Source organism: Apiospora hydei (assembly GCF_038363865.1).
Source record: "Apiospora hydei strain CBS 114990 chromosome Unknown utg000004l_segment0_segment0, whole genome shotgun sequence".
NCBI classification, from domain to species: Eukaryota; Fungi; Ascomycota; class Sordariomycetes; order Amphisphaeriales; family Apiosporaceae; genus Apiospora; species Apiospora hydei.
The window spans coordinates 6,081,610-6,102,839 of NW_027117363.1; the positions used below are offsets into that span (position 1 = coordinate 6,081,610).

The following is a 21,230-nucleotide window of genomic DNA, read 5'->3' on the forward strand; positions in this document are numbered from 1 at the left end:
GATGGTTTGAGGCGTGGGTACATTATACGAGATGGAGAACCAATTACAATGCAAGTCAAGTCAGGTTAAGAATATAAAGAGGCGTAAAAAGAAAGTTCTCATTCTGGCTAGTTCTAGGGTGTTGTTACAAAGAGTGTGGTTCCATCGCTAATAAGCCACCAAGCAGAAGCATGTTACAATCATACGATCGTCCATGTTTAAATATCAAAACCTCCCCTGGGCCCGATCGCATTCCTCCAAGAACCGATAAACACCCTGCAAGCCCTCGAAATCCTCCGAACAGTGCTCACCCGAACTGATCGGCGGAGACATACTCTCATATCCCTCAGGCTCGGAAGATGAAGACGCCAGCCATGGATTCTTTTCCACCTCGCTAAAAGCCTCGAATAACTCATCCTCGTCCGGAAAGCTACCAAGAGAATGCAACGAACCGCCGGGCGAGGTGAGCGTCAGCGACTGTTGATCGTTGGCACCGGGCGCGAAGGGAAACTTCAGTGCCATCGTGACGCCAGCTTCAGCCTCGAAATCCACATCTTGCCCCACTATGCCTCGGGTAATCTCCAAGTCATCGCAAAGCGTCTCGACAGTATCGGCGTCAACCCCTGGAAATCTGACCCGGATTGTGTGACCCTTTTCCAGCTGTATGGGCAGGTCACCTAGAGCTGCTAGCTTCTTCAGGTCCCCGAGCGTTGAAGTGAGATCCTTGAGAGCACGACCGAAATCTACTGACAAGACATCAAACAAGCCCTCGGCGTTGAGGGTGGGCGCATCAGCTACGGGAACCTTGGTCCCGGCTGCGGCGTAGGGGAACGCTCCAGCAAGAGGGCTCAGGGCCGTGACTGTAGGGTTCAGCTTGAAGTCGACGTAGGAGCCGGCAGAAACGCGAGAGGCCGTCGCCATCTTGCGGGCTGTCTCGTCCTGGAGAGACGAGACAGCGCGGTAGCGTCTTTCGCCACGTTCCGTCAACCCATCAAACTGTGCTTTCTGGCCAGAAATCCAGAACGCCCTCACGGCAGCCGATACGTTATTGACTACCTGGGCTTGGGCAGCCGGTGTATGGGAGAAGTACCGGGGCCCACCGATGCGCCCTGAACCCAGGCCGTAGCCACCGGCGGTTCGAGGAAGAGCCCCACCGGTCAGGTTCGGCCTCAGTGTACTGGCAAACGGAGCACGACCGGTGAACTGGGAGACGGCTCGGCCTACTTGCGTAGTATTGAACTTGGCACGGTCGACTCGCGGGGCCTCACTGAGCCGGCCGGTGCTCATGAAGCGACGGACAGCAGAGTTGATGTTCTGGTACGTCGAGGTGGAGTGCCATCTTCGGCTCTTTTGCTGGCGCAGAAGAGCAGCTGGATGGATGGGTTGTCTCGGGGTTGATCTCGCAAATACTGGTTCTAAGGCGGCGTTTACCGGGCGAGCCGTATTGACGAGTTTCGCCCGGATCACCTTGGATGCCTTATACACGGCCTGCCGGGCCATCCGCAAAGCGGTTGGAGCCCACATGCCGCCTAGAGGCGCAACCATAGTGAATCCTGTTCGGTTTTCTGTGAAAGATGGCGAACAGGAAGATGTGATTCTGGGAAAAGCTAACAAAACAAGAGGTGCCAGGCGAGGTCATATCAACGCATGACGGATGCCTCCTATTGGCGGGTTCACCAGTAAGCTTTGCCACTGCTGTGGCGGTGCTGCGGGGAGGGAAGTGGGGTCACCAAGTTACGTGTCGAAAGCAGGAACGCGAGGTCCTATCAGTTGCTATCTAATCGATTAGATGGGTCCACTTCCTTGAGCCCACCATCGGCACGGAACATGTTGCGCCGCTATCTTTTTTTTTTTCCTTCGACATGCATGGGCAATAAAATCCCAAGCTTTTCCTCGAAGCATTCGTCTTTCCTACATAACCACTTCCCAGCGCGAGCCTTCCGTCTGCACAAGATGGCATTGGAAAACAGGCAATGTGACATTGCTACTGCCTTTCTCGCTGCTGCTGTCTTTTTCATCACGATTGCTCCTGTAGCAGCCTTGCATGCGTGATTCTTTGGTAAGTTTTCACTGACACTATCCTCGAAAGTACCTTTGCCGTGACGAACAAACACATTGAACAATCCAAATCTTACACAACCCTGGGGAGATCCTCTAGACTTCTAGAATTACCCTGAGCAAACATCCCAGGTCATCTTGCGTCTGCCACGGTAGCTTGCTACATCTGCTAACATCACGCCGACTGTAGGGTTTGTATTTTGCGATCGTCGCAGGAAACCTAGTTCCGGCATCGCCTCGATTCTTGTTTACAATTCAAAAGGTTGGTACCAGCTTATTTCATTCAAACATCCTTCTTGCCTGGGCCTTTGGCTCCCCCTTGTGTGATGATACAACCGACAAATCTAGGGAATTCCTCATGCCGAATATACTATGTGGATTTTGTTCAGTTTCAGCCTTGTCTGACATTCAACCACCTATTCTACTTTTGATGCAATAACAGCCATGAAACATCTCGCTAACTGTTGATCAAATTTAGGTACATACTATCCACCCATTCATCTCCTGTCTTTTTCACGTGAGGATATCTTGAACGAACGGGCGGACATAAACGAATCCCTCGTAACCCTCCTCCGCAAAGCAGAGCGTACAAACTCTGTGGGGGTTGGCTCGCGGAGGCTTCTTGTTGATATTTCGTCAACTGATTGTGTTTGAACACTGCCCAATTTTTGGCATGGCACACTTCCATGGGATCGCATCACTAACTTGGCGATGGGCAGGTAATTTTCACCACTCCCTTTCCGGCATATCCTACTCTATATGATGAGCACTATTCACACTGTTTGATCCCATCTCATAGCGATATGGATGTGGAAATGAACATCAAAAACAACTTCTGATTTAATGAGGTATGTTGCTTGTCGGATTCATCTATGCAGTGCATATGCTAACACGTCGAATAGCCTGAAAGCTTTCTCATTCACCAACACGACATCAGATTACCACTGTAGCAGCCGCTAACATGGCATCTGTTTAGGTAACTCATCTTGTACACAAACGACATGGACATGCGTTCGAGTCTGGTAAGTCCATCTTATTACGCACTACCTGCCTTTCCGGATGATAACTCTTCCTGCATTATTGTCTGAGTACTTCTTTGACGAGACTCTACCAATCACCTTGGAGAACTGAAGTGGCATCCTACACCATTCTTATGTGGCTTGTTCTAGCAACACTTCGCTAACAGGACAGTGTTTACAGCTTTGTCGTCTCCCAAGCATTGCATTTGACATATGCTGAATGGCGGTCATATGCGTCTTGAACTCCGTAGCATGCTGTCTGCCTCGAATTGTTTCTTGGCGATGACATGATGTGTAATGCTTGCTGTCGTTGACGAAGCACGCACCCCTCACTCACTCTGAGCGCGACACTTTTTCCGTGGTCGCTTTCTATTTTTCGTTGAGGTAGATTGACCTTTGTCCACTACTCACCGGCACCACCAGTCCATGGTAGTTTCGGTCCATCATTTCGGACTACATTCCTCCCAATCGAGGCAATCCTTATAAATAGACCATACTTGATATCGCATAATTCACAGCTGAAGCAAACCTGCAACTTACAATGGCCACACAATACGTGCATTAAGTGCTTAACGAATGGTGATATCCATCAAAAGGTCACGTCAGGTACAGACAAGACCCTTTTTACGTCATCCACTTTTTAACCTCAATTAAGTGGGGTGTCTGCACGGCTGCTGTTGCTTTGGTCTCCTGGTGTTCGGGGGCTCTTGTCTGTGCAGATACTGAGTTTGCCATGATCTCATCAGTTGCTCAAGAGAGACAAGCAGAGAGACGGCGCCACGGAGACCTGAAGAAGACTACTACTGGAGAGAGGCACCGAGGCAGTCGCGGAATAGTAAGGGAGAGTTCGCTAAGTAGGTTGGAGTTAGAGTCATCTGGCGTTGCATCAGTCTAGGCCTACAGCCTACAGCCTACAGCCAACAGGCGATTGGGGATCATCTTTTAGTGTCTGCGGACTGCGGGGGTGGATAGCCGGGGGCCCTTTAGCGATGCTCCGGCATCCAGCCAAACTACTGTACAGCGCGTCATCGTCCTCCCGAATTCGTACTATGTTAGACAAGAGGCGCCAGCCCTTGCTTGAGGTTGCTTCTTTGTCTGACGCCTGGGGTATCCTTCCAGCTCTCCTTTGATGGCCTGATGCCGGCCTGATGATCAGCACATCGGCTGCCGTATCTGGGAATCGAAACTCGACCTGAACCCAAGTCATCAACGTAGTGGGCGCATCTCTTTGCCCCGCCTCGGAATCTGGGTAGTCAAAGCCGAGACAGAGTCATGGGCCCATAGGCGGCCAGTACGTAGGTAGGTAGCTTGACGGTTGCGCAACTCTGAAGTATTCTGCCGTGGCTTAAGGGTAAAGGGTAAAGGGGGGTTCCTAATCGGAAGGAACAACGGGTGGGATTTTGTCATGTCATCACTAGACTAAACACAGCCTATGATACCTACAGTACTACACATTTACAATACATATAGCCCTCCCTTCTCCCCCGCATCTTCAGTTCTCATTTCACTCTCCTCCTACTCCATCTCCAAACAAATCTCCATGCTTACAAGAACGACGATACGCTCAAAGTCAAGAACGTAGTATCGAACCGAAACGAACAATCAGCTACGAGCCCCCGACCAACACACCATTCACCATGGACCGTACCACATCAGGAAGCGAGCAGCCCAGTGCTTTCTCCAAGCGCCGAGTAAGTGCTACCTTGATAACTCCAACTCCATCCGTATAACCCGTCTCTACGCACACACGTAAATCCAAACATAGACCTACACATCTCTACCCAACTCTACACACGCGCACACGTACATCTGGCATCTTAGCGAATGTGGCCTCACCATGACGTACCAAGCACGTCGTCGTTATTCCTATTTCAAGTCCGCTCTAGCCAAAATCCACTTTACTGACATTGACCCCCTTTTTCCCACTGTAGAGCTCTGGACCCGGCTTTGAAGGTCTGATGGCATCCAAGCGCTCCAACGACCCCTCATCACAGGCCCGTCGCAACAGCCTCCACGACCAGAAACCACAGGCGGGCTTCTTTGGCCAGATGTGGCACAAGTAAGTACCTACAAACCCATATCTCCTATATCCTGAGATACAGTCGTTATATCGTAATCTTGAGCTGACCACAAGCCACCATGACAGTTTCACTCGTGGCCCCGATGGCGCATCCAAGTAGAATACGGATGGCACAAAGTAACCACCCATGAAAGTTGCTCGCCCCCAGGGAGAGGACGGTGTTCAAGATTGGCGTTCGTTGAGGAAGATTCCCACTATAAAGAGTTGTAGACACGCGACGGCTATCACGATGTTAGTATCTGGTAGTTAGGCACTTCTCACTGAGGGCATGTTAACTATCATGCGGAATTCCGGCTCAAGGCTGTTTGTTTAAGTGTATTATACTGCATGAGGCAAGACTGAATCAATGAACTGAATCAATTGCACAAATTCTTTTTGTTAATAAGTCAATGTGCCATAACCAAATCAAACGTAATCAACCGATGCTTAATATAACGTCAGCATTTCGCTGCGTGCTGGCCGTTAGTGATTGCGAGTTTGTCAACAATATCCGTACGTATTGACGTTTGGAACCGCCATTAGACAAGGCCGTACTCAACCCGATACCCATATTCCTTGCACCATATTCCCGTTCTTCACATCATCTTACGTAAGTCCAGGACGCGTACAGAAACACCAACAACTTGGGAACGAGGCCAGGTTTGAATTCAGAGCTATCCGGGTTTGGTCATGACACGAGAGTCCCAAGGCGTCCCGCCTGGACATGATCCACCACCTGTAGTTCCCTATTGTCTTAAGAGTATGTCCGCCTGTCTCAACATCCTGGGGCTTCAAGAAACCCAACCCCAGGAATGCAAGACATCTTCAAAAGATGGATATGACCATTTCGATCGAGCCGGGGGGCTTCGAGACTGGGGGAAAGCACCCGAGGGTGTCCCCCCCACGAACTCTGGGAGACGCGACCAGCCCAGCCCCAGGAAACCTAATGTCCTTTTTACCCATCAAGCTTTCGTCCCTCACCTCCTTCAGATTCTCCAACTCGCAGAGAAGGCAGACCGTTGTCGCGAGTGAGGGGCAGAGTTCTCCTGGGCCGAGTCCCAGACGCTGGCTCCGGAGCAAAGTCGCTTCTGCCGCGGCAGGTGGATGTGCGTGCGTGCCTCAATCTTGCTGTGAACAGAGCGGGGGAAGAGAGAGGTCGGCCATGTCCACTCCGGCATATGGCCCTTACTATCGCGCTTATCTCCTTCAGAAAGAACTCAAGCTTGGTGGTGACTGGCGGTCGAAACAGAAAACGTAGGCAGTCATGGCATGATTCGTTCCATATGCTGCAAACGACATCTGGACCGCCCCAGGCCCGTGACTACGCAAGCGTAGACACAGGCGTGGTGTCGAACAGCTCAATCCTTTAGCAGACTAGCTGGCGTCAATGGCCCAGCTAGCCCGGGTGGTAACTGGAGCGGGCATACCAGCACCGCTAGAGTAGACCACCTAAACACAAGAAAAAGGCAAAGATGCCATGTACTCAAATAGGGGCGGGCACTGCGACCACCACAATGCCCTAAACACAAAAATTGTCAATGAACTCCAGTCATCGACTCATCAGGAAACGTGATCCTTCATCGTCATATCGATGAACCCAGGAAGGAATCTCAACGCCGTTTCTACTGATGCAAATCCTTTCAGACGTCCAAAGTCTGCCGAAGGAACCATGAGGGCCTTTTATCAATCCGTCTTGCCCAGGACAACAGCCGAAGTAGTACATGTTCGCTTTCTAGTACGGTCAGAGCTGCCCACAAAACGTCCGAGAAACCAGGCTGGCCCATACTTACTAGCTTTTCGCATTCAATCAACCTTGAGATAAACGACGAAGCCGCCATGTATACCTGCAACGCCCGAATCTGGTCGTAAACGGGGAAATGTCTAAAACTCCAATGCCTGTATGTCCTATGATGCGTCGAACCGTGTCATCATGGATCGCAAACCTATGTAGTTAGGTTAGAGGATGAAGCGATGAATTAAAAAAAAGGGGGTGGTTATGGTCAGAGAGACATACCGAGTGATATGAAAAGAAAGATAAACACCAACACGCCGCAGCTATGGGGGAGACCGAGTAGCCAACGTGGATTGTACAGGATCGTGCAGATCATCATCTCATAAACATCCGTTGCCGCCGTCATGTTGCCCATCGCAACAAGCTGGGCCTTTTAACGTCCTGCCCAGGACGAAGGACAGGTCGAGGTTGCCCCCTGGATAACGACTGATGATTCCAGCGAGAGTTTTCTCTCAGGCTCGCGACGTAGGAGACAGCATGCTTGGATGCCGTGGCTAGTATGAGCAAGCATCCCTGCAGAAAGAGTGCATTGAGAACGCCGCTGCCATCCATGGAATCTCCAGAAGACGCCCACATCAAATGGTGCCCGGCCAGCAATTGAGTGCAACCGAGGGAATCTAGATTTCTAGAAGCCCAACAGTATCCTCTCACATCGTCTGGGATAGTCCGTTCCGGGGTAAGCGGCGGCAATGAGAGAACTAGCCATTGTCCAAATAGCCGGCAAGGCGTATGGAAATACCCACTCCGGAGCAGTGAAGCTGTACTATGCTGCTGGCATAAGCATAAGAATGTCCGAACATGACCAACAACGGGTTGAACCGTCTTGCCCTGAATGCTCGGAATCGACAGTGGTCATGATGCAAGGACGGGCGGGATGAACCGAGCGGGACAAATCGAGGGGAAGGCAGGCCCCACGTTCAAGACTGGAGTTGAAGCCCAGCCGCCATGGCCATGGCGACTCGACTGATGTCCGCGACGGCTGCAGCGATCCTATCGCATGGAGTCGAGATACTAACGAGGATCAATAGCGCCAACGGCTACGGTGCTGCAGCATTCCGAGTCATCTTAGGAGGAGAGGCCACAACACCATGCAGATAGGAGGATGGTTTGGAGGTGTCAAGCGTGACCGGCGCCCAACTTAAGTGGCACGTCTAAGCCTCGGTCCGATGAAAGTCCGAGGACACGGCCATTACCATTAACTAGGGTACAGGATGGCGAAGGTTCCAGCATTCGATATGCAATATGCTACATGGCAACATAACGGCCAAGTGAAAATTTCTTCACTCTGAGCTTGGTAATGTCCTGGTTCTCAATAGATGTTGATCATTCATTCTTGTGTTTGAATTCAGTGTGCTCGATTCTTTGAAACTTGATGGTGCGGAGAGGCGATAGGCACTTGATGAGTCAGCAGCACGATAGACTGGGGAGCTAGCCAATCTGATGTAACGCTGGATTGGATTACGTAGTTGTTTTCAGTGCTTGGGTCGCCGAATCTGGGTATACAGCTCTTAGCTTCGATACGATTCAGATTAATGAATTATACTATACTCGTAAAATAGGTGTAAGACTATGTATAAGTAGACATCTTGCAGGCACGGGAACTCGTAGCCCTGACCTAGTGGCTCCAGAAACTGCCAGGTACAGGAAGTAGTGACAGCAGCACAATTTGAACCAGGAGGTGATGGGCTGCATTGCATGGTGGTGCATGTAGGCAACCTTGGAACCTTGTGGCGCCGGCAAATCTTCTTCACTGACAGAAATCTACAACGATCAAAAGCATGCACTTCTAATGCTAGCAGGTGCGCGAATTAGTGGTTTAGGTACCTTAAGTACTCAAGCCGCTTTACCCAGGGGCGGGAACTGAAGGATGACTTGGATGTGGAAATGGAGAAATGGAAGGGGAAGAGCAGTGACAGAGAGAGAGAGGGAGGGAGAGAAGGAAAAAAAAAAAACTCTTGCTGCACGATCAGCCTTGCGCGCTCCGCAATCGCAGCAGAGCTTTGGGGAGGAATGACAATTGACCAGTCACGATGGGGAAACGGCACGAGTGATTCCCCCATCCATCCCACTTCAGATCCAGCAGTTCTGTTGTGGTCACTGCGTTGCGGGTAGCTACCCAGCAAGCCCAGCTATTGTCTACTGCTAGTAGTGGGGGGTTTTGCTACCTAGCGCCATTACGCCAGAAAGATTTTTGAAATCGGACCCGACGTGACTCTGATGCTGGGCATGTACCTACCTACTCACCTATCCTAGGCGAACTGGCAGGCTTCGGTACCTGCTGGGCACCTGCTGGGCATGCTGGCCGTGCTGGGACCTACATCAATGATAGAGGGAGGAGGGCCCTGGCGTATGTACTTGCATCGCGACAAGAACCACTATCGTTATCGGGTCCCACTAAAATTCACATCGAAGTCTATCTCGTCCTATCCAGTCCTGTCCAGGGCTGGGAAATCGGCCGTCGACTCATACCTACACTAAATTTATAGTCGGAGGAGGAGAGGAACCCTTTTCCTGTCCGTTTCTCAACACCTCAACCCTCTTCTTCCCTAACTTTTGACCTCAATTGGGAGCAATTGCGTCTCCAGTCGGTCGCCCGAGACCCTGTCCCTCCTAGCACATCTCGGTGACCCAAGCTCCTGACCAGCTCCCAGACAGACACAGAGAGAGAGAGAGAGAGAGTCGCTGTACTTTTATCCCACACCATCTTCTCCCACCATGGCCTTCTCGACCAAGCTGGCTGGCCGGGGGCCTGCTTTGCTTCGACACGGCCGCCGACTGCCCACGGCTCTTCCCCGAAGGCAATTGACCACAGTCACTGCTCCCACTTATTCCAAGCTGCTGGCCCAAAGCCGAACATCGGAGCTGGTTCAGAAGCGCACCCTGTCGTGCTCGGCCGTTCGATGCGCCGCCACCATCCAGGAGGCCCCCAGTTCCAAGGCCTACATTGAGAGCGGCATCATAAAGCCCAAGGACATTGTCGATGTCAAGAAAGTCTTGGTCATCGGAAGTGGTGGTCTTGCCATTGGCCAGGCCGGAGAGTTCGATTATTCAGGTAGGTCGCATCTCTCTTGAGCCCAGACCCCGACCGCATTGCGAGAGCTCGAGGCCGCCTAGAATGCGCCACGCTGCCGTCTTTCAGCATACTCCAGGGCATTCAGCTGCTGACGCGATTGCTACAAAGGCTCCCAAGCCTTGAAGGCCTTGAAGGAGGCCGGAGTTGCCTCCGTCCTCATCAACCCCAATATCGCTACCATCCAGACCGCTCACGTGCTTTCCGACGAGGTCTACTACCTCCCCGTCACCCCCGAATACGTGACCTATGTCATCGAGCGCGAACGGCCCGATGGCATCTTCTTGTCCTTCGGGGCCAAACCGCGTTGAATCTGGGTGTGCAGATGCAGCGCATGGGCATCTTCGAGCGCTATGGAGTCAAGGTCCTGGGCACCAGTGTCCATACCTTGGAGCTTAGCGAGGACAGAGACCTTTTGCCAAAGCTCTCAACGAGATTGACATTCCTATTGCTCACTCCATCGCCGTCAACACGATCGAGGAGGCTCTTGACGCTGCCCAGAAGGTTGGTTATCCCATCATCGTTCGCGCCGCCTATGCGCTGGGTGGTCTCGGTTCCGGTTTCGCCAACAACGAAGAGGAGCTGCGCAACATGGCCGCTCGATCCCTCACCCTTTCGCCCCAGATCCTGGTTGAGAAATCGCTCAAGGGCTGGAAGGAAGTTGAGTATGAGGTCGTTCGCGATGCCAACAACAACTGCATTACTGTGTGCAACATGGAGAACTTTGACCCCCTGGGTACGCATACCGGTGACTCGATTGTCGTTGCGCCCAGTCAGACCCTGAGCGATGAAGAGTATCATATGCTGCGATCCGCCGCCATCAAAATTGTCCGTCATCTCGGCGTTGTTGGTGAATGCAATGTCCAGTATGCCCTGCAGCCCGATGGTCTTGACTACCGAGTCATCGAGGTCAATGCGCGTTTGTCTCGATCATCTGCACTCGCTTCCAAGGCTACGGGCTACCCCTTGGCCTACACTGCCGCCAAGATTGGATTGGGCCACAGTCTCCCAGAATTGCCTAATGCCGTCACCAAGACCACCACAGCCAACTTCGAGCCTTCCCTTGACTATATCGTCACCAAAATCCCGCGATGGGATTTGGCCAAGTTCCAGCACGTGAAGCGAGACATCGGCAGCGCGATGAAATCTGTCGGCGAAGTCATGGCTATCGGCCGTACGTTCGAGGAGTCTTTCCAGAAGGCCATTCGACAAGTTGATCCCGGGTTCGTTGGTTTCAGGGTGCCAAGTTCGATGATCTCGATTTCGAACTCGCCAACCCAACTGACCGTCGATGGTTGGCAGTCGGTCAAGCTATGTTGCACGAGGGTTACACTGTTGAGCGTGTTCACGAACTGAGCAAGATCGACAAGTGGTTCCTGTACAAGCTCCAGAACCTGGTCGATTGCACTCGCGAGATGGAAAAGGCGGGCAGCTTGGAGAATCTCAAGAAGGACTTGGTCATGAAGGCCAAGAAGCTGGGATTCTCCGACAAGCAGATCGCCACGGCCGTCAAGAGCAATGAAGACGCCGTCCGCGCCCACCGCTTGGGTATGGGTATCCGACCTTGGGTTAAGAGGATCGACACACTGGCTGCCGAGTTCCCTGCCAACACCAACTATCTCTACACTACATACAATGCAAGCTCCCACGACATCGATTTCAAGGACCAGGGTACCATTGTCTTGGGAAGCGGCGTATATAGAATCGGAAGCTCCGTTGAGTTCGATTGGTGCTCCGTGATGGCGATCCAGGCCCTGCGCGACATGGGCAAGAAGACTGTCGTGGTAAACTACAACCCAGAGACCTTCTCCACAGACACAGAGGTGGCCGATAGACTGTACTTCGAAGAGCTGAGTTACGAACGTGTGATGGATATCTACGAGCTCGAGACCGCTTCGGGTGTGGTGGTGTCTGTTGGTGGTCAGCTTCCCCAGAACATCGCCCTCCGCCTCCAGGAGACTGGCAAGGCCAATGTTCTGGGTACTGACCCCAAGGATATTGACAAGGCTGAGGATCGTCAAAAGTTCTCTGAAATCCTCGACAGCATTGGTGTCGATCAGCCCGATTGGAAAGAACTTACTTCGGTTGCTGAAGCTGAGAAATTCGCCGACCAGGTCGGATACCCCGTGCTTGTCCGCCCTAGCTACGTCCTGTCCGGAGCTGCCATGACTGTCATTCGAAGCCAAGAGGATCTCAAGGAGAAGCTTGAGGCCGCAAGCAACGTCTCTCCCGACCACCCCGTCGTCATCACCAAGTTCATCGAGGGTGCCCAAGAGATTGATGTCGACGGTGTCGCCTCCAAGGGCGAGCTTCTTGTTCACGCCATTAGTGAACACGTCGAACAAGCTGGCGTCCACTCAGGTGACGCGACTCTGGTCTTGCCCCCTACCAACCAAGACGACAGGACCATGCAGCGTCTCAAGGATATTGCCCACAAGGTGGCCAAGGCCTGGAACATTACCGGTCCTTTCAACATGCAGATCATCAAGGCCGATAACCCCGAGGGTGGCGAGCCGCTGCTCAAGGTTATTGAGTGCAACCTGCGTGCTTCTCGATCCTTCCCCTTCGTCAGCAAGGTTCTTGGAACCAACTTCATCGACGTTGCTGCCAAGGCTCTCGTTGGCAAGGATGTCCCTGAGCCTGTTGATCTCATGGCTGTCAAGCGTGACTACCTCGCCACAAAGGTCCCTCAGTTCTCCTGGACTCGTTTGGCTGGTGCCGATCCCTTCTTGGGCGTGGAAATGGCCAGCACCGGCGAGATGGCTTGCTTCGGAAAGGACCTTGTGGAGGCTTACTGGACGTCTATGCAATCCTCTATGAACTTCCGGGTCCCCGAACCCGGTGAGGGTATCTTGTTCGGTGGTGAGGTCTCCCGCCCATGGTTGACCAAGATTGCCGACTACCTGTCGCCGCTCGGCTACAAGTTCTATGCTGCTGGTGACGATGTCAAGGAGTTCCTTGAGAAGACGACCAAGAACCAGGACAAGGTCGAGGTTATTGAGTTCCCCGTCAAGGATAAGCGTGCCCTCCGCGAGGTGTTCAAGAAGTACGACATCCACGGTGTCTTCAACTTGGCCCTGGAGCGGGCCAAGACGACCACCGATGTCGACTATGTGATGCGCCGCAACGCCGTTGATTTCGGCGTGCCCCTATTCATGGAGCCCCAGGTATGTTGAGAACGCATTAGCCATGATTATGTTGCACTGCTAACCATTGACTAGACTGCCATGCTCTTCGCGCAATGCATGAGCGAAAAGCTGCCCCGAAACGAGGGTGTTCCCTCTGAAGTCCGCCGATGGTCCGACTTCATCGGAGGCAAGCCCCTGTAAATACATACCCAAAACCAGAATCTGTTTGTTTGATAATTCATCATGTCCTTCGAGGGGGTTCACTTTCCTGGAAGTAGAGAAAAGCTTGTGCGTCATTTCGATCATGGTCCTCTGTGGCTTTCCGGCCAGACGATCTAGGCAGCCAGGCTATTCCATGGTCTAAAGGCGTTTCAGTAGTTTGGACGGTACGTTCTTCGATTGCTAGTGAACAGCTCATGGGAAGGGGAAAGAAAATAAAAATGCAATTTAAACGTGTCAAGTCACTTTATCTGTGAGGCAAATACAAACCAGTTGGCGTTGGCGGTATTTGTGATATTTATCCAGCTCGACGTGGGATAGTTCTGTCATTAATAGTGTTTTATTGCATGCACATCGGAGGCTATCGTATGCTATCTCGCGCCAAGCGACTCGGTGGTAGGTAGAAGAAACATCAGATGCCAGGCTCTGTGTCGTCCCTTTGTACCGAAAGCAAGAGACCCAGACTCCGGTCCATGCAATGCCCCCCTGTTTTTCTTGCAGCGACACAACGAGATTGAGTGTGTGCTGCAGCTGTCTGGCTCTCATGCGTTTGGCATAGAATCATACCAGATAATCTCACTCTACCGAAAGGCAGACAGGTTATGACTGTGCCATACCGCCCTTGCATCGAGACCCCAGTCCATCCATGTAGAGCGGTCACTCTTCATAAGTTTTCCTTTTTGGATTCTTTTTCTTTTTTTTTTGAAAGGGGTATCAATATCGACGTCTCTTGTCGCTTTTCTGCGCACCGTTTACACTAAGGTTGGCGAAATGCTTAGCGATTGGTTCACCCGAAGAAGTTCTTGCAGATTGCGCAGAAGAAGAAGAAGCAGCTGGGGCAGCAGCGGAGTTTGCGCCATCGCCTCCAGTGGAGTGTTTGCGCTTGGTTCCGCTACTGTTCATGGGGTATGTCTCACCAGTCGACTCCACGATGGCCTCCAAAGTTTGCCATCCAGGCATCGAGAATAGTTTGTAGGTGTTGGACAGGTCGTGCGTTGTGGCTAGCTGGCAGAGGAGAGCCAATTCTTCCTGGATAGGAGGTTAGTAATATGCCTACACACCTATATAGGCTTAAAGTAGAAGGGCGTAAACAACTTACCTTCGACAGGACATCCATACTACGGATGTAGCAAAGGAAATGGAAGTCCGAGAGTGACAGGCTTTTCCTGCCGCCTCGGATGTCAAGAGCCTTGGCCACTGCCCCCGGTTGCTGGCTCTCGCTCATGACCTCACGGTTTTCGATGGGGAATGTCGAAGTGTTGAAGACGGGTTTTGAGCTGTCGGGGAAACCGTGGGTCAATGTGACGAATAAGTACTCGACAGGGAAGGACGGCTTGGCATTCTCTTGGACGTTGGCACCGTATTCGTTGATTTTGCGATAGAAGACCTCGGGGATGTAGCGGGTGCGGCTTGTAGAGCCGTCGTCCTCTTCCTCATCGCGTACCAACATCACCGTCGGGTCGACCGAAGGTTCGACGAGATCCGCCCTGACCATCTCTACGGCTTCGTTGGAGACCTGGTACGACGAAATGGCAATCTGGCCGGTCTCGTCGCCCGAGATAATACAAGTCACGAAGTTGGAGCCGAATCTGCCCGTGTCGCTCCACTTGCTGGTCTTTGGGTGCTGTGCCTGCAGACGCGCTGCATAACACACCTCGAGCGAGGAAAGGAAGAAGGAATCAGCATGTCTCTTGCAGAGCACGGATCCATCACCACTGCCAGAGTCCACCAGGTCGGTGAAGACACAGCCGACCGGTTCCAGTCCACACAGCTTGGCCACCTGAGTAATGGCAGGCTCGTTCTCGAAAGGGTTCAGGTTGATACCATCCGACTCGTCGACTTGGGGCGGCTCATAGATGACCTCAACCACGGCCTTGATACCCAGAGGAACCTCGGCGTACTCCTCGTAGTGACCGTAGAGCAGACCTAATCTTTGCGCCCCCGTCTTGCGCCACGCATCAATAAAGTTGTTGACGATATCAAAAGAGGCAAACTCGACGTGATCGACCATGCGGAACGGCTGGGGCTGCAGCGTGATGGCACTGGGCTGGCACTTGGAGCAAATGCCTTCTGGCCACTGGGGATGGCCCGAGGGACAGTCGCGCTGGACTCTGAAGAAGGGCTCGTTCAGTGGCGGGATGAAGGAGCTTCCCAGCTCGGGCTTGTTAGTGGCCGAGTTGATTTTCCGGAGATAGGCGTGGAAGGACATGTACTTGATCTTCTTTTCTTTGAGGTAGTCGGGGTTGAAGGGATCCAGCGGCATGCAGTAGTCACACATGCCCTTGGGGCCGTGTTTGCACATGCGGTGGTCGCGGCCGCGCGGGATCTTGCCATCCTTCTTGTCGAGCCGGTCATCCAAGGGCGACTGTTTGACGACCTCCCAGGGATTGCGAATGAGGGTTGGCGACTTCAGAGGCAGGGGGTGGATGGGATGGTCCTCGGTGGTGGTGACAGGCTTGCCGTTTAGCCTGTTGGTGGTGGAGGATATGAGGGAGTCGGCCTGGCCGCTGGCGGGGCCGTCGGATCGGTGTTGGTAGTTGAGGAAGATGAGGTCGCCGTTGTTTAGGCCTATCTGGCTGATCTTGAACTTCTGAACGTCGGCAAGCAGTTTCCTGTCGCCGGTGGGGGAGTTGGACATGGAGATGGACTCGGGCAGGACCGTGTCTGGCAGCTCCTGGACGAGCTGTTGTCCGAGCTCGGCGAAGGTGGCATTGCCGTCGATGTTGATGCGCTTCATGCCATCTGGCCCTCGGAATCGCAGTAACATATTGTCGGATCTGGGCGGATATGGCTGGCGGAGGTAGGGATTGGCACTCGGTTTGGTCGGTAGGATGCGTGCGGCGAAGAAGTTGCGGATTTGGGTTCCCAGCAGAGAGGGGAGAGGGGCCAGGAATAAATATGCTTTCAAATCAAAAGTCGCAGAGCCTTCTCCGTTTTGTGTTGTGTGTTTTTGGCTTTTTGTGTTTCTTGCTGCGGCGGCAACTCAATCCTGAGGCCGAACCAGAGTAGCCTGGTTCTTCCTTATGCCTGGTTGGGATGTGAATGTGGACGGAATTGGATCGCTGGATGAGGCTCATTCGTTCGTTCATTCAGTGACTGCTCAGGCTGAGGCTCAGGCGGCTTAGGCTCAGGCAATGAAGCGATGACGCGCGACCTTCCCACCTTACCTACCTTCCTCGCTTTACATAATTAAGTACATGTAGCTTGAGGTACCTCTTACCCACTTAGTACCTACCTACCTACCTACCTACCTACCTACCTACCTACCTACCTACCTACCTACCTACCTAGGTACCTCCTTAGCTTGCCCGGTAGCTGCCTGTCCTCTGTGCAGTAGGTACCGTATTCTCTCATGAAATTCAGGTTTTGGACCACTTTTCTTAGTGCCTTAGCAGAGCTCTAATTAGTCACACAGTAGGGGGTCGGAGGCGCTAGTAACTAATACGCGCACCGGTAATATTAGAGTCTCTATTAGCTAAGACCTTTTTTTAAAACTTACCCTTTTTTTTATACAGCTTAGTAAATACGTAAATTATTATAATAAATCTAGCTTTTACGTATAAAATATATTATTTAAATTTATATTTTACGCTTTATTTTATTAAATATTAAAAAAATATTTATTTTAAAATACTTACTCGCACTTTTATTTAATATCGGTTTAAACCTTTAAAAAATTAATTATATATACCTCGTTCATTTATTATAAAGGTTAAAAAAGTTATTTTAAAAATCGAAAAAAGAGGTTTTATTATTTCTTTTATATTATTAAATTCTTATTAAATTAAATATTTACGGCTTTTATATTTAATTAACGTGAGTTTTTAAAAACGATCGATTTTAATGTTTTATTATAAAAGAGGCCACTATTTATTTTAAAATTAATAGTGAAAAAATTATTTAAACTTAATAAAAAAATAAAGAATCTATTATTTTTAATAACCCTTATAAACTAGCCCTTTATTAATTAAAATTAAAGAATAAACTATATTTTTTATTAAAACAATAATAAATTAAAGATAATTTCGACGAATATCGAAAAGACTTATTTAAAAGTTATTTTTTAAATATTCTTTTATTTTTACTTTTTTCGAGGGATAATTTAAAAGGTTTTTACGAAGAAATTTTATTATTTAACGTTAAATTATATATTAAATATTAAAAACACCGGAAAAATTAACCGATATAATTAACTTTTTTTATAACGTGGTTTATTATTAAGCGGGCTATATTATTAAACGAGCCACTCTTTTTATACCTTATTATTTTTATATAAATTAATTTAACCACAACGCTTTAAATTAATTAAAATTACTCGCTATCGGAATCGCTACTTAATTCTACGTCCTTTTCATATATTCGCGCATTATGACCTGTCTCGCCGCAGACACCGCAGCGCCTTTCACCGGTCGCCCTCCGCTTCGACGAACCCCCTGTTTCACCCTTATCAGTCGCTCGACGCTTCCCTTTTACCTTTTTATCCTATAGCTCTTATAATTCCTATATAGTAAGGGCCCCTCTAAGCTAGACACGTAACTTTTTAACTCTCCGGCGCTTCGAAAGTATTAAATTAACCTCCTTTAATATATATATCCGATCGCGTATAAGGGTTATTTTATAAGCTATTTTATTTATACCCTTCGTTATTTAGTTTATAATATTTAAAATTAACGTCGGGGAGCTTTTTTAATAAGTAAAAACCCTATTTTTAATAAAAGTAAAGTGTTTAATCGTTTATTAAAAGTTAAACGGCGTTTAAGGGTTATAAATATTAGCCGTTTTTAAACGCGACGAGTTAAATATAAACGTTTAAAAACGTATATTTAGTTTATTAATTACCTCGTTCGGGTTATAAGGTATTAAATTAAATACGTTAAATTTAAATTTAATATTATTTTCCGTAAAAATAATAAAATGCGTAGCTTTAAAAACGATAAAAAACTCTAGCTTCGTAATATAATTTATTAACGCCTTAATAAATAACTCGATTTCTTTCGAATACGCGCGCTTTAACGGCGAATAAAGTGTTATATTTAATAATTAAAACAGGTAAAAAAATAAAGAGGTATACTAAGCGTAATAATATCGTTATCTTTATAATATACCTCGAACTACGCCGAAATATAGCTCTTATAGCCGTTAAAAATTAAGAGGCGATAGCGACCCTTCGTTCGCGACTTAGTATGTTTATCGAAATATTTAATTTAATTTAAGCTTATTATTACGACCTGACCTACTTATGCGGCTAAAAAACGAAGCATAGGCAGCCACGGAAGTGCGATACCCCGTTAAAAGGACTGGAGACTCCGGACAGGAAGAATTGCCACAAGCACTAGCTATAAGTCACGTGACGGATTAGTCGGATTACGAAGGAATAGCTATTAATCTAAGTGAATTAACGAATTAAGGGCTTATTTTAAGATAATAAATAAACCTTTAATTTAAAGCTTAAGAGTTTATTTTAAAATAACGAATAAGTTAACGAGTTAATTATTAATAAGGGAGCGAAGCTAAATATAAAACGGATATTTCTTTATATAATTTCTTAAATATTTTCGCTTACTTAGTAATTAATTTAAGTATTAATTTTTATTTATTAATAAGGTAAATACTTTAACGATTTATTATAATATTATAAAATACGTTTTAATATTTATTTAAAACTTAATTATTTTATTACTTTATTAATAATATAATTTTATTACCTATTTAAATACTTTCTCGTATTATTAATATAAACCCGCGTACGTTCTATTAAGTTTTTATTAAACCCTTAATAGGTATCGTTATATTTTAATTACTTTTATTTTTACGAGTCACTACTTAAACTTAGAGTAATATTCGATATTATAGCACCTTAAACCCCAGCCGGAAGCGCCGTTAACAACCCTACGGGAGGACCCGACGTCCTCGCGATAATCCGACACCTATAGGCACAGCTCGAGCAGGTAAAAAACGAAAACACCCAGCTCGTCGAATAAATCTCTGCCATACCTATTTTAACCGTAAGACACGATAAGTTTAAGCTCGCGCCTTCGCAGACCTACGACGGCAAGGAAAAGAACGTCTAAGGTTTCTTTACTTAAGTTAAGGCCTACTTGCGCTTTTACATTAACACTATCGCTACTAAATAAAATAAAGTCTTTTATATCGTAGGATTCCTTAAAAAGGACACACTTGTATAGTTCGAACTAATTATACGAAATTACCTCGATAACCTCGACGAAAACGATTAAGAAAACGATATTAAAAGACTTTTCCGCAGTTACACCGGGTTTTAAAAAAAAACTAAAGGTTACTTTCGAAAATCCCGACGAAATTCGAACTGTAAAGCGAATACTTATACAGTTTAAATAAAAGGGATTAGTATTTTAATACGCCGTTAAATTTAAATAAATCTTTTTTAAAACGGAATAAAATAACGATAACGCCTTAATAATACTCTTTTACGCTAAGCTATAAAAAGAGGTAAAAAATAAAGTAAACCGAGAGGATAAACCGGATAACTTTAATAATTATATCGAAAAAATCGTTAAAATTAATAACCGATTATACGAACGACGCCTCGAGCGACGAGGATATTAAGAATTTCGAATTAATAATAATAAATTAAAGGCTAATAGTAAATAACTTATTTAACGATAAGCATCGAAAAAAACCTCTTTTAATTACTATAGCGAACTTATAAACCTCGACGTAACTTAATATAATAAAAATAATAGGAAATAAAACGTTACCTATTATAATTATTAAAAAAAGGACACTACGCTAAGGACTGCCGAAATAAGAAAACATTTAAGCCGATACTTAAAGGGCGACATATTAACGCTATTAAAAAAAAACTAACCGTAATAGCTATTAAAGGGAATAAAAAAACACTATATAGTAACCTCTTTTAAATAGCTTATTATAATAATAGCTATATTACCTACTTAATAAATAAGGAAAAAACCGGATAGTTCCCTAAAAAACCACGAAACGGGAATAAAAAATATAAAACCGTCGCTATAATACGCCGTACACACGAAACAAGTTTTAGCGACTCCGGCGCGGATACTAGCGATACCGAAGAACGAACGGATAACCTTGAACGATTTATTAAAATATCGCTATATAACTTTACTACCGAACTATTTAAAATTCGAAACCTCGATACCGATAAATAAATCGCTATCTTAAGAATACCTTGCTTAGAATTAAGGGTAAAACGGTAGTAATTTATTATAAAAAGATTCGATAAAAGAATCTACGTTAATTACGCCGTTAAAAACGACCCTCGGATTTCGCTTATTAACAATATATATTTTACGCTCTTTTAAATTTTGTACGTACACAATAAATATATAGAACACCTCGAGGAAAAACTCGCGAACGAGTAGTTTCCCCGGCGAATAAGACGAACACTTATTATATACCCACACTTAAACTACTTAATCGGGAAAATTAAAACGTTTACACTTAACCCTCGAAAAGCTTACCTATTAGTAAAAGAAGACCCTAAGTAGCCTAGAAAATATTATCTAAAAAAACGGTTATAAAATTAATACGACTAGTTATAATATATAGTATACGCTTACGATAAAGCTATAATATTATAATAAATATATAAAAACACGACGCTCGAAACGTAATTAATAATAAGACTAAGATTATTAAAAATAATTTATTATAAAACTTATAACGCGCTATTATTAATAAGTAGTATATTACGATAACGATTCTTTTTAATAACGAAAAGAGAAACTATTAAAATCGTAAAACGAGCTAATAAACTATTAATAAACGACGATACCTCTACGATTTAATAGCATTAAAATAACGATACTATTAAACTTATTTACTAGTTACGATTCGTAAAACTTAAAAAAACTAACCTACGAATAGCGACGTAATACTACGAAGTACC

At 47.4% G+C, this 21,230-nt stretch overlaps 4 protein-coding genes across 4 annotated transcripts; 2 read left to right on the plus strand and 2 right to left on the minus strand.

The window, feature by feature from the left end:
• Nucleotides 1-204: 204 nt before the first annotated feature.
• PG997_004437 (uncharacterized protein) lies at nt 205-1,524 on the minus strand (the record flags this gene model as incomplete). The annotated part of the gene is made up of 1 exon (XM_066808752.1): nt 205-1,524. One exon carries the CDS (start codon nt 1,522-1,524, stop codon nt 205-207), a length of 1,320 nt encoding a protein of 439 aa, XP_066672370.1.
• A 3,169-nt stretch (nt 1,525-4,693) lies between these two features.
• On the plus strand, nt 4,694-5,236 carry PG997_004438 (uncharacterized protein; the record flags this gene model as incomplete). Its single annotated transcript, XM_066808753.1, has 3 exons — nt 4,694-4,747; nt 4,988-5,115; nt 5,203-5,236. The coding sequence occupies 3 exons, from the start codon at nt 4,694-4,696 to the stop codon at nt 5,234-5,236; spliced, it is 216 nt and encodes a 71-aa protein (XP_066672371.1).
• Nucleotides 5,237-9,622: 4,386 nt separating this feature from the next.
• PG997_004439 (Carbamoyl-phosphate synthase arginine-specific large chain) lies at nt 9,623-13,306 on the plus strand (the record flags this gene model as incomplete). The annotated part of the gene is made up of 6 exons (XM_066808754.1): nt 9,623-9,959; nt 10,089-10,228; nt 10,303-10,354; nt 10,402-11,223; nt 11,280-13,144; nt 13,199-13,306. 6 exons carry the CDS (start codon nt 9,623-9,625, stop codon nt 13,304-13,306), a joined length of 3,324 nt encoding a protein of 1,107 aa, XP_066672372.1.
• A 732-nt stretch (nt 13,307-14,038) lies between these two features.
• Nucleotides 14,039-16,091, minus strand: PG997_004440 (uncharacterized protein; the record flags this gene model as incomplete). Its single annotated transcript, XM_066808755.1, has 2 exons — nt 14,039-14,353; nt 14,424-16,091. The coding sequence occupies 2 exons, from the start codon at nt 16,089-16,091 to the stop codon at nt 14,039-14,041; spliced, it is 1,983 nt and encodes a 660-aa protein (XP_066672373.1).
• Between the last annotated feature and the right edge of the window lie 5,139 nt (nt 16,092-21,230).